The sequence below is a fragment of a genome, unplaced genomic scaffold, assembly GCF_019419815.1.
Source record: "Pyrus x bretschneideri cultivar Hongxiangsu unplaced genomic scaffold, Pyrus_bretschneideri_v1 Contig36, whole genome shotgun sequence".
Lineage (NCBI taxonomy): Eukaryota > Viridiplantae > Streptophyta > Magnoliopsida > Rosales > Rosaceae > Pyrus > Pyrus x bretschneideri.
The window spans coordinates 2,431,511-2,441,992 of NW_025999679.1; the positions used below are offsets into that span (position 1 = coordinate 2,431,511).

The following is a 10,482-nucleotide window of genomic DNA, read 5'->3' on the forward strand; positions in this document are numbered from 1 at the left end:
CAGTGCGAGAAGGCCACATAGCTTAAAAGATTGAATGCTTGAAGATCAACTAGGCAACAAATGGTTAGGGGCAGCAGCCACTTCTACACTTAACAGTTCGCTCATCCGACACTTCATCTTCAGCAACTCCGATCTTGGCAGCTCAATCCTTGACTGCTTCATCTACGGCAGCTAAGAAATCAAACTCAAACAGTTTTCTCATTTTTGGCAAGCAGCCCAAACCGTTGCCCATGCCACGCCATTTCCTCAGACTATACCAACCAATCCTTGGCTTCAATCAAGCCGAGCAGCACAAGCAATGACCCCTGCCAAACCACCTCCTTAGCCTATACCAAGCCTACTCCTAGCCCCTACCAGTTAACGTGTCGCACCACCCTTACGGCTGCCCCGCAACAGCACTATCCACGAAGAAGACAAGAAAAATGAAAATTTTCTCACATCAATAAGGCACAGAGAAAACGAAGAAAGCAACGAAAGATGGTCCTTTGGACGGGCAAGATGTAGAAGATTGCTAGAAGAAAGGGAACAAATATCATTTAAGCTCTCTCTCTTTTGTAGGGTAGAATAAAACGCTCTTCAAAGTTGATTTAATAACCCACTTAAGGTGGACTTAAATAAGCTTTGACAGAAATTTATTTCCCTTTCCTAGAAGGATCTAATTTCCTATTAAAGAGGGAATCTACATCTAAATAGGTAGCAATCCAAAGTTTCCTAAAGCAAGAAAATCTCTACACTTATTGCCCTTTTCTACGAGCAGCCCACCAGGTGTGGGGACATTTGTGGAGCCAAAAATAATCACAAGGCGACACATGGATTTTTGGATAGAAGAGGACAAAAATACCCTTGAGGCATACCGAGATTCCTACGCTCGAGCAGCGGGCAATCATCCCTTAACCAAGTCAAAAGTGCCCAAAATAGGCAACAAATTCAAAACCATTTCATCCACCCTCATCCTATATTCTCCACAAGGTAATTATGCCATAACCGCCAAAACATTTCTTTTAAATTATGTTAATTAGTCAATTAATGGATTTATTACCTAATTAATCTATTAATGGCTAATTAACTACAAATTACACCCAAAAATACAACAAATGGCCGGTCCCTATTCTCCTAATAGGGTCGGCCATATCCCTATAAATAGCTCTCCATTCTCTCAAAAAACTACTTCCAAGTCTCTTGCAAAACTCTACAAAATTCTCCAAACACACTTCCCCCAAAACTCTACAAAATTCTCCAAACACTCTTCCCGCAAAGCACCCCCCCCCCCAACACCCCAAATTCATCATGACCGTGTGAAGCTTTTTGGCCTTGACCTATTTTGTAAGTGCAATTTTGTCCAAAAAGGAAAATGCGGAAATTTGAATCCATAGTACCCAATCCACGTTTATCATGCAAATGATCATTTTGTTTAATAACACTCGATCTCTACTTTATACAATAATTACTGTTGATCATTTCCATTTTCATTTCACTATCTGAATTTTCCCCTAGTTTGAATTAGTGTCTCAGAGAAAAGGGACACCTGATCAGACTATTGGTCTTTTTGCTGAATGTCAAACTGTAGCTAGGGTTACAAGAAGCTTGGTAATGCTTTCTTCTTGGCAAAAAGGTAACCCTCCATTTACTAATTTGGGTGTAAGTAACAAGAAAAAGCTGCAACTAGGGTTCAACTTTATTTCTCAATTGTACATTTTCAAACCCTAGGTTCGGCAATTTGCTGTACAATTTTACCCATAATCTTAATTGCACCAATAAATCAAACCTACTCATACTTTCTAATAATTTTGTGTCCATGAGATTTGAATTTATTAGGATAAATTATACAAAACTACTTCAACAAGAGTCAAACCACAATCTCATATCTCAACTTATGAATTCATTGAAATGTCATACCTTCGTTAATTTTTCTATCGATTTGGATGTTAAATGATGATGTGGCAGGTACGGGGCCCATTCCTTCGCCACATCATCATTTAATATCCAAATTATTATTTTTATTAATTTTTTATTATAAATTATTAAAGGGAATTGTTATTAACATTCCAAAATTTTCATTTGGTACTCCAAACTTTTTATAATTATAAAGAAAACTACACTTGTAAGGAGTGTAGAATGAGATTTTTGAAGTGTTAATAACAATTCCTTTATTAAATTTTTAATAATAAATAATTTTTTTTTTTCAATTGACGATGGAGTGAGCTCCGCCATCATCATTTAACAGCCAAAATGACAAAAAACGAACCAAATAATTTGCAGCTACATTTGAAATGTCACCGTGTGCATGAAGACCTCATATACCCTTTTTAACTTTCTTCCGAAATACAAAAAGCCTGAAAATGTCGTCAAGTTGAGGGTTTAGCTAACGAGGGAGACTCACTCTGCAAGGGAGATGGGAATGCCTCAGTTATAGAATCCCAAGAAATGTTCTGGTTTTTCGTTCGCCTTCTTCCCAAGAAGGCGGGTTTCATAGGTGTTCCGACCATTTCAACTTTGCATGTTAACATTACTACAACCTCCGACATCGGGGGTCTCAGGTTGGGGTGCGGCTGAAGGCAGAAGAAGGCGACTTGGATTGCTTGCAAGACATCCCTTTCCACATATCCATCTTCTTTCATATTTGGATCTATCAGATCAATCACATTCGACGTCTCAAACAATTTCCATGCCTACAATTTTAAGGCAAAGGGTCAGTGGCAAGATTGAAAACTATATATTAGCAGAATGATCGTAAGCTTCTGTACGAGTAAGCAGTAATCAAAGATAGATCGGCCTACATATTCAGGGAGGTATTGCATATCTGATGATAAAGTGAGATCTGTGTTTTTTCTACCGCTGATTATTTCGAGCACAAGAACTCCAAAACTATAGATGTCCGCCTTTTCAGATAATTCTCCTCTAATAGCATACTCAGGTGCCGTATATCCTCTGAAGAACAATTCATATTAGGTACTATAGTTTCATAAATAAGTCATCGATTAGATGGCATATGCATTACGGAATCTTGAACATTTATACAGAACGTGCCATCTAATCAATGATTGATGAAGGGGTCTTGTGGAAATATCATATCAGTTGAAGGACTTACAAAGTTCCAGCAAATGTAGTGCTGAGATAAGCTTGGTCTTCAGGGAAGAACCTAGCCAGCCCGAAATCTCCAATTTTCGGTTGGAATTTGTCGTCGAGAAGAATGTTGCTTGCCTTGATATCTCTGTGGATAATTCTTAGGGGGGAATCCTCATGTAGATATTGTAACCCTCGAGCAATACCGACAATTATCGGGAACCTGGTGCTCCAGCTCAAGAACTGATCACTCTTTCCTGTTTTCCATCAAGAATAATTATAAGTAACATATACACTGAAAGTTTAATGATTCTTTGCACCGGTCGAAGTGTTAAGTTCGTGTGCTCAGTTTAACTCATTTTGTCATAAGAATTAGAACTTGGAACAAGTCCGCATCATAGTTGGATAGAATGCAAAGCGCATAGTGAAGATGTACTACCATAAATAATGAGGTCCAAGCTCCTGTTCTTCATGTATTCATACACAAGAAGCCGTTGTGGCCCATCAGAGCAGCATCCAATAAGACGAATCAAGTTCCTGTGTTGGACGCTTGTGATCAACTTTACCTCTGTAAGAAACTCTGATTCTCCTTGTTGGGATTTGTCAAGGCACAATTTCTTAGCAGCAATTAACGTCCCATCTCCTAATCTCCCCTAAACAAAAAGATACAAATAAGACTTGGAAATAAAGGAATCAACCCATATGTGCCTCAAATCCGAAGAGTATTTTCAATTCAACTTATATCTGTGCTCTTGCAGTCTTGCCGCCTGCACTACTCTGGATTGAGTGTTTTAGAAACCTTATGAGTTCAATGAAACTATATGTAGTACGTTGTGGTTTGAATGAATGCCTCAAACTTGCATGTTCGAGAAAATAAAAAAGTACGACCAATGTTGGTTTCGTGGATTCAGTTATCATACCCGATAGACAGGGCCAAATCCACCTACTCCAAGGAGATTACCAGGATGAAAGTTCTTGGTTGCCTTCTTCAATGTCTTAAAATCGAAGTAGCTTATTGTTCGAAGCATCCCACTGAAAACATCTGTCGATGCTGCATTGAGAATACAGAATATTATGATTGAGGTCTTACTAAAATATTGGTTAGTTATTTTTTAGATTAATCTATAGTACAACCTGCAGGCCGCCTTCTCACTACTGCTACCAATTTCTTAGTATCTTCTGGTTTGATTTTTTTCCAAAAGACAAAGAGAAGAACTAGCAATATTATGAGCGTGACTAGCCCTCCAAGGAAAAAGAACAGCACTGGAGACTGCGACTTAGAAGCAGGGGGACCCGTTGTCATAGAGGATACTGAAGAAATCTCTGCAACCAAATGTAGTGTTAAACATATTTTTAGTCATTTAGGGTCCTTGAATTGAAAAAACATGCGCTTATAAGGAACAAATGATGGGACAACGCGATTGAATCATTCTAGTGCGTGGATCTGTGCATGTAACACAAGTCTCTTGAGGCAACTTCATATATATATGTAATATCTTTATTCACAATTAGCCATTGCAATCAAAGAAAAATAAAATAACACACTCAACTATCACAAATTCTGGTGATCTGATGCCGTTGGTGGGTTAACTAGATATACGAAACTGTTTGTTGGCATGAGTATGTGGAATTGCTTGCAGCACAAGGTTTCATCAAGGAGAAGCTTGAGAGGCGTATAACAACTGACATCCGAATAGCCATTCAGTCTAATATTTCGTATATAATATCATCAAAACTGAAGAATTTGTGAATCTTTATTTAGTCTAATGAGAACGAATACACAGGGCTACACTTCACAGTCAAAACAATTATCTTCCAACTGTTGCAAATCGACAAACACGAGAAGCGTGGCCTGTATACGGAGAACAAGTTGGAGAACATATCCATACAACAACAAATGAACATGGTCTTTACAATTTTATCACAACAATTAATTAAGTTACATCAGATATAATTTTAAGGTACTGAAGAACATTGTTTTTCCAGTGAAGCAATCGTCACGTACCTTTTAGTCCTCGGGCTGTCATTGTGTATACCTTGAAGCTCCAAGGGGTCTAAGCCGAAGCTGCAGCGGACAACAATGCAAATGTGGTGATGGTGTTGCTTGCAGCTTAACAACGGCAGTGACTACCACCATCCATTCTTCTCGTTCGATCTCTTTCCATCTTCCTTGTTTGTTTCGTGTTCTTTTTCTTTTTCTCGCTTTGGCAAACCCGCTGTTGGGGAGAGAGAGAGAGAGAGATGAAGAGAGAGAATATAAAAGAGTAACATAAGAGTAATCGAAGGAATGGAATTTCGGACATTACGATATGTGGCTTTTTGGTCACTTTCTTCCATTCCAAACGACAACCTCAATGATTTAAAATAACACACTCGTAAGTATTCACTCAGAATAATGATAATAATAATAAGATCAACATGCTATTCCAAAGTGGTAACTCTGTGTAAAATCATCAGAAATTGGGGAGGTACTATCCTAATTGAATTTCCTATCATGGCGTATTTTAGTGCCGGAGGAACTTTTTCTTTTCCCTTTTTTTTTTTTTTTAATAACTCCGTATATGTTAGCAAAAATAAGAGAAGTTATAAGTTGGAATAATTTCAATATTCACGTGTTTGTGAACCCTGAAAAACATAAAAATAATAATGATTTCACTTTTCTTTCAAACTAAATATGTCATAAATTGATTTCACCAAACATGTTATACTCTTTGGATATGACTCAAGTTAAGCCTCTACTAAAAGATATGTTACCTTAATCAACACGTCCTCCTCTCGTACAGCTAGAGAATTCATTCAAATTGCAAAAAGACATGTTACTTTAATCAACACGTCCTTCTCTCGTACACCTAGAGAATTAATTCAAATTGCGTATTTAATCAATGGGCGAAAAAGAATTCAAACTTGCAACTTCTTCCAACATTAGGAAGAGAAGTATCACCAGTCTTAAATTCACACCATAAACTTAGTGCCACCTAATTAATAAATAACAATTCATGTGTATAACATTCACAGCTGTTGTATGACAAAGGTAATGACAAGCTGCAAGGGACTAGGAGGATCTATGTAAATATATATACACATAGTAATTTACACGAAAATCTGTATTCACATTTTTTTATAGATACACAGATGTCAAGTGCAAAAGAATTAATATCAATCTGCAAAACAAATAAATAAAAATGCAATGACAATTGTAAGACGGCCTTAACAATACGAACGGATTTAACTCAAACTTCCAGTGAAATGATAGTATGATAGGTGTGTTGCCATGTCATGGTGTGCGAAAAACCTTCATGGCTACCTCCCACCACTAAATCAAGGTTTTATGAACTTGGAAAATGTTTTCATCCCTTCATAACGATTCTGCCATGTCGTTCCTTGAAGGCTTGAACCCTGTTAACTGAGGATTTGTTTGCTCGTGTTTCCTGGAGCACCAAAATAACAACTTTAGACGTCAACTCATTAGGGAATAATTGCACTAGAAAACTACTTCTCTCCTTTTTATCGTTTTTAATGAAGAAGATACGACTTTGTAGAGGAAATTGGAATGTTAAATGCCTTTTAGGGACGCATAGTTGTGGAATTTATCCTTCATACAGCATAATTAATATATTTAGCACTTGAGACAAGGGTTTCCCTGACACTACATCCTTTAACAGACTTCAAATTTGCAAGTTTTTGTGATATCTGTATGAATCGTATAAATAGGTAACAGCATATGAAGAATCGATACCTTGTTCCGAACTGCCCTTTTGTTGTGAATTTCATGACTGCTTGGAAGACGATGGATAAAATGTTTTCTCCATATGAGACGGGCATATTCTGGATGATCAACAAAAGGATTTCTATTGTGTTGATAAAACTTGCATACTCTTTCATTTCTCAACTTCTCTTCTCTTGAAGGTGGATCAATATCATTCCACTTTAACAATGTAGAAAGCAGCCCCATCTCACCGGTTGCTGTCGCATGCACCCAAAAAGTTCACGCTATCAAGGTCCATGCTCAAAACAGGTACAAATTCTTAGTTCCCAACAAATAAAACAATATATGCATGCAAGAATGAGCTCACAAAACCAAATATAAACTGCATTTCTGCCCCACGTTTAGCCACAACACCTCTTAATTCTCATATAAAATGGATTGTGCTTACATGGCAACAGAGATGCAACACTAAAATCGAATTTGATCTCAAACTAGTCAAAGATTATTTTTCCAATTATACTTACAAATTTTTGGAGAATCTGAAAGGCGAAGAGCTGGGCCTCCACCTGGTTGATGAAACCCATAACACACCGCCATGTACATCAGTGCCCTAGCAACATCTCCTCTATGCTAGAAGAAATAAATCAAGTTACAGCCAAAAATCAAGGGTTCAGTCTTCAATGCCAAGCTAGAACTAGAAGCCTAGAACCTCAGTCAAACACTCCGTTCGATCAAGGAGACAACGGATCCACACTTCAAAAGGAACTACACCATTTGGCCATTCCCATATCAATAAGAACTCTGAATACCAAAAACAATTTTACACAATTGCAGAACAATAACAGAAATAAAAGTAATGTAACAAGATATATATTTTATATGTGGGTACCAGAATATTATAATCCTTGCTACCCGAATAGACCTCTCTTAATGTAACAGGATATATTTCTATGATGACCAGAATACTAGAATCCTTGCAACCATTGATAAGCCTTCTTTCAAACCTAAACTCCTAAATGACGGTACCAGAATACTAGAATCCTTGCTACCATGAATATGCCTCCTCTCAACCCTCGACTGCTAAGGCATGCATGGGTACAACATCCAAATTTACAACTTGTGTGGCACATGCTGCGTGCATTGTGAGAGATTAATACCCTGTTTGATACCAGTACCACTGCTTCTGGTATCTTCAGAATTTTCTTCTACTTGTGAAAGGACCCTCGGAACTTTAATAAAATCCAAATATGTGGGTTTTACTTTTGATTCTGCTTACTCAAAGTTTCATCCTGCCATATTATTATTTGTGTTTTTTTTTTCTTGATCTCTTCTCATTTCATAAATTTCCAACATTCGATGGTAAACAATATGGTTTTAACAACTTTAATCAGATTAAAATATATGATACATATTTACGTGCTGGCACAGGAACATGAAAAGAATTATGATATGCCAAAATATAGCTAAAATACCTGTTTAGGTGGTGCCCATCTGTCCTTGTCAGTTTCCGTGTCCAAAGCGGCTTCTTTGTTTGCTGGCTTCAAACATTTAGCTGAGTTATCCGTGCATTCTCCATAGTATTTGTTCCCCCTGGATGCATTGACTGCAGGAAACTTCAACTATTTTACATCAAAACACAAGAGATCTGATTTTTCACAATACATACAGGCAGTGGCCCATCTTACCATTCACATCTGCTGGGCGAATGTTGTGTATATCTGTCAAAGACGCACCATCTTTTAACCCATAAGAACGAGGCCATAGATGCTCCCCTAGAAAACAGAAACATTAACATTTAATTTCTTCCAAACAGAAAGTAGAAAATAGAGCTTGGAGATTGATATATTTTGCAGAGCAAAAATAGGCAACTGTGTATAATAAAGGGTCAAGCATTGGAACAAAAAAAAAAAAAACAACTTGACAGAAGGCTGACAAAAAAGAAACACTGCAAACGAACAAAAATTCATTTCATTTGAACATGTCAGTATGTCTACGTAATCAAAGGATGTAACCAGTATCTAGACAGAGATTATGAGCCAAAATTGTGCTACCTTAAACTTCTTTTAGTTAGAGTAGTCAATGTAACATGTACAATTGTTACACCTTTCACTAATTTTTCTATTTGAAGTTTAAACATTAAAACAATAAATTTCTCACGTTTCTAAGTATATCTGTCCTGGAAACACAAAGACCATAGAAGAGCAAACTACTAAAGGTGGAGCTGCAGCAAATCTATTACCATAACCATAGACCATTAGAATGCAAGAAACCAACATCAAAATCATACATGCTGCAGAAAGTCTGGTTAATTGACTCACTATTCCATCCTTCGGGTTTCCCAGCTAAAGACTTGGGTACAACCCTCAAGGAGTAAACTTCAACTCTGCATAAAAGAGTCGGTAGGCGAATTGGTAAGAGTTGCAGGGTACATTTGATAGTACAAAAAACAATGCAGGAAGCAGTATTCAGTATATACATTCCCAACGAAGCTTCTGGGTTATCAACATCCGAAGCATCAAGAATCTTGAGAGCATTCCACACCTATTTCCACAAAAATCGAAGATCTGGAATCATATATTTTATTTTATTTTTTGAACAAACGATATTATCTTCACTGAGAGGGAGAGGGTGGGCTTAGCCTCACAATAGGCTAGCAACAATGTGGTTCAAACTCGCCTGGAAGCATCAAGAATACCTTTAAACCGTGATACTAAGTGGCTAAAATCTAGAATCATATTCGATTTTACTTAAACGTAGCAATACAACAGGAGCAATAGTGAATGCTGATTGCTAAATACCTCTCTGTAGGATAAAGATTGGTGCCTGGAAATAATGGAATTCAATTTTTTCTTCAGCGATTTGCCCTCTAAATTCTCCACACTGTCATAATAATTGCTAACATCTTCACAACCATACATAAAAGAAGGAGATGGATTATCAAATGCCACAGCATCAGCAACAACATTGAGAAACAACAAATAAAAAGAGATGATCTGAGAAACCCATCTCCAAGAAACACTGATGCATTTTCTGTAATTCCATCTGCACCCAGAAAGAATGCAACAATTACCCAATTACCCCACTACCATCTTAAACTTTATCAGCAACCCAGAATTGAAATACCGAAAAAGGTCAGAGCTTGGAGGTTACTGACCTTGTAGAAATGGGGGAAGTGATTGGATAGACCAAATTATTATCTGGGTTGCGATAGTTGCAAGCTAATTGGAATGAGGTTTTGAAGTGCTCGTGGTGGCTGCGGGAGAAGGTGGCGCTCTGCTTACGGACGGCGGTGCTGTCGACGACAGATTTTGTGCAATGGAATTTGGTGGCCACCACAACGGGATGCTGCATTCTATCGGTTTAGAATTTGGATACCCGCCACAACCGGTGTTGAGTCAAGCCAACTGGTTCATTTTCTACTAGGTTAATTACGCATACACGTAACACACCTGATTTCCGTTTTTCACAAAATCCTTTTAACATAAGTTTAATTACACTAGAACACCGTGACGTTTATTGAGTTTTCTAGAGAGTTTTATTATACGAATTGTTATTAGCATTCTAAAAATCTCATTTTACATTCCAAACTTTCCATATTTGAAAAGAAAAATATACTTATGAGGAGTGTAAAATAAGATTTTTGAAGTACCAATAACATCTCCTTTTATTATTTATATTGAAGAAAACAGATTTCATTTTTATTTTTTTATTAA

At 37.3% G+C, this 10,482-nt stretch overlaps 2 protein-coding genes across 6 annotated transcripts; both read right to left on the reverse strand.

The window, feature by feature from the left end:
• Positions 1-2,241: 2,241 nt before the first annotated feature.
• LOC103940793 (putative serine/threonine-protein kinase) lies at positions 2,242-5,984 on the reverse strand. 2 transcript variants are annotated; one of them, XM_048592034.1, is made up of 8 exons: positions 5,818-5,984; positions 5,069-5,279; positions 4,198-4,386; positions 3,984-4,114; positions 3,503-3,716; positions 3,089-3,320; positions 2,778-2,928; positions 2,242-2,669 (listed from the first exon to the last, which is right to left on the reverse strand). In XM_048592034.1, exons 2-8 carry the CDS (start codon positions 5,088-5,090, stop codon positions 2,346-2,348), a joined length of 1,263 nt encoding a protein of 420 aa, XP_048447991.1. In that variant the 5' UTR covers positions 5,091-5,279; positions 5,818-5,984; the 3' UTR covers positions 2,242-2,345. The 2 variants fall into 2 exon arrangements, with proteins under 2 accessions (XP_048447991.1, XP_048447992.1); XM_048592035.1 differs by lacking the exons at positions 5,069-5,279; positions 5,818-5,984 and adding an exon at positions 4,614-5,045.
• A 114-nt stretch (positions 5,985-6,098) lies between these two features.
• Positions 6,099-10,211, reverse strand: LOC103940789 (extracellular ribonuclease). 4 transcript variants are annotated; one of them, XM_048592036.1, is made up of 9 exons: positions 9,924-10,205; positions 9,568-9,811; positions 9,246-9,310; positions 9,088-9,152; positions 8,455-8,541; positions 8,242-8,372; positions 7,294-7,399; positions 6,800-7,026; positions 6,099-6,491 (listed from the first exon to the last, which is right to left on the reverse strand). In XM_048592036.1, the coding sequence occupies exons 1-9, from the start codon at positions 10,118-10,120 to the stop codon at positions 6,411-6,413; spliced, it is 1,203 nt and encodes a 400-aa protein (XP_048447993.1). In that variant the 5' UTR covers positions 10,121-10,205; the 3' UTR covers positions 6,099-6,410. The 4 variants fall into 4 exon arrangements, with proteins under 4 accessions (XP_048447993.1, XP_048447996.1, XP_048447994.1 ...); XM_048592039.1 differs by lacking the exon at positions 6,099-6,491 and having other exon boundaries at positions 6,799-7,053; positions 9,924-10,211; XM_048592037.1 differs by lacking the exon at positions 6,099-6,491 and having other exon boundaries at positions 6,799-7,068; positions 9,924-10,211.
• Positions 10,212-10,482: the final 271 nt, after the last annotated feature.

What these genes read in the sequence shown, in the direction of transcription:
- LOC103940789 (XM_048592036.1), bottom strand. Translation starts at nt 10,120, where the DNA reads ATGCAGCATCCCGTTGTGGTGGCCACCAAATTCCATTGCACAAAATCT. An exon ending in ACTTCCCCCATTTCTACAAG is followed by an intron (nt 9,812 to 9,923) that starts GTCAGTAACCTC and finishes TTCTGGGTGCAG; the next exon opens with ATGGAATTACAGAAAATGCA. An exon ending in GAAACCCGAAGGATGGAATA is followed by an intron (nt 8,542 to 9,087) that starts GTGAGTCAATTA and finishes TCTGTTTTCTAG; the next exon opens with GGGAGCATCTATGGCCTCGT.
- LOC103940793 (XM_048592034.1), bottom strand. Translation starts at nt 5,090, where the DNA reads ATGACAGCCCGAGGACTAAAAG. An exon ending in AGTGAGAAGGCGGCCTGCAG is followed by an intron (nt 4,115 to 4,197) that starts GTTGTACTATAG and finishes TTCTCAATGCAG; the next exon opens with CATCGACAGATGTTTTCAGT. An exon ending in ACTACATTTGCTGGAACTTT is followed by an intron (nt 2,929 to 3,088) that starts GTAAGTCCTTCA and finishes ATTGTTCTTCAG; the next exon opens with AGGATATACGGCACCTGAGT.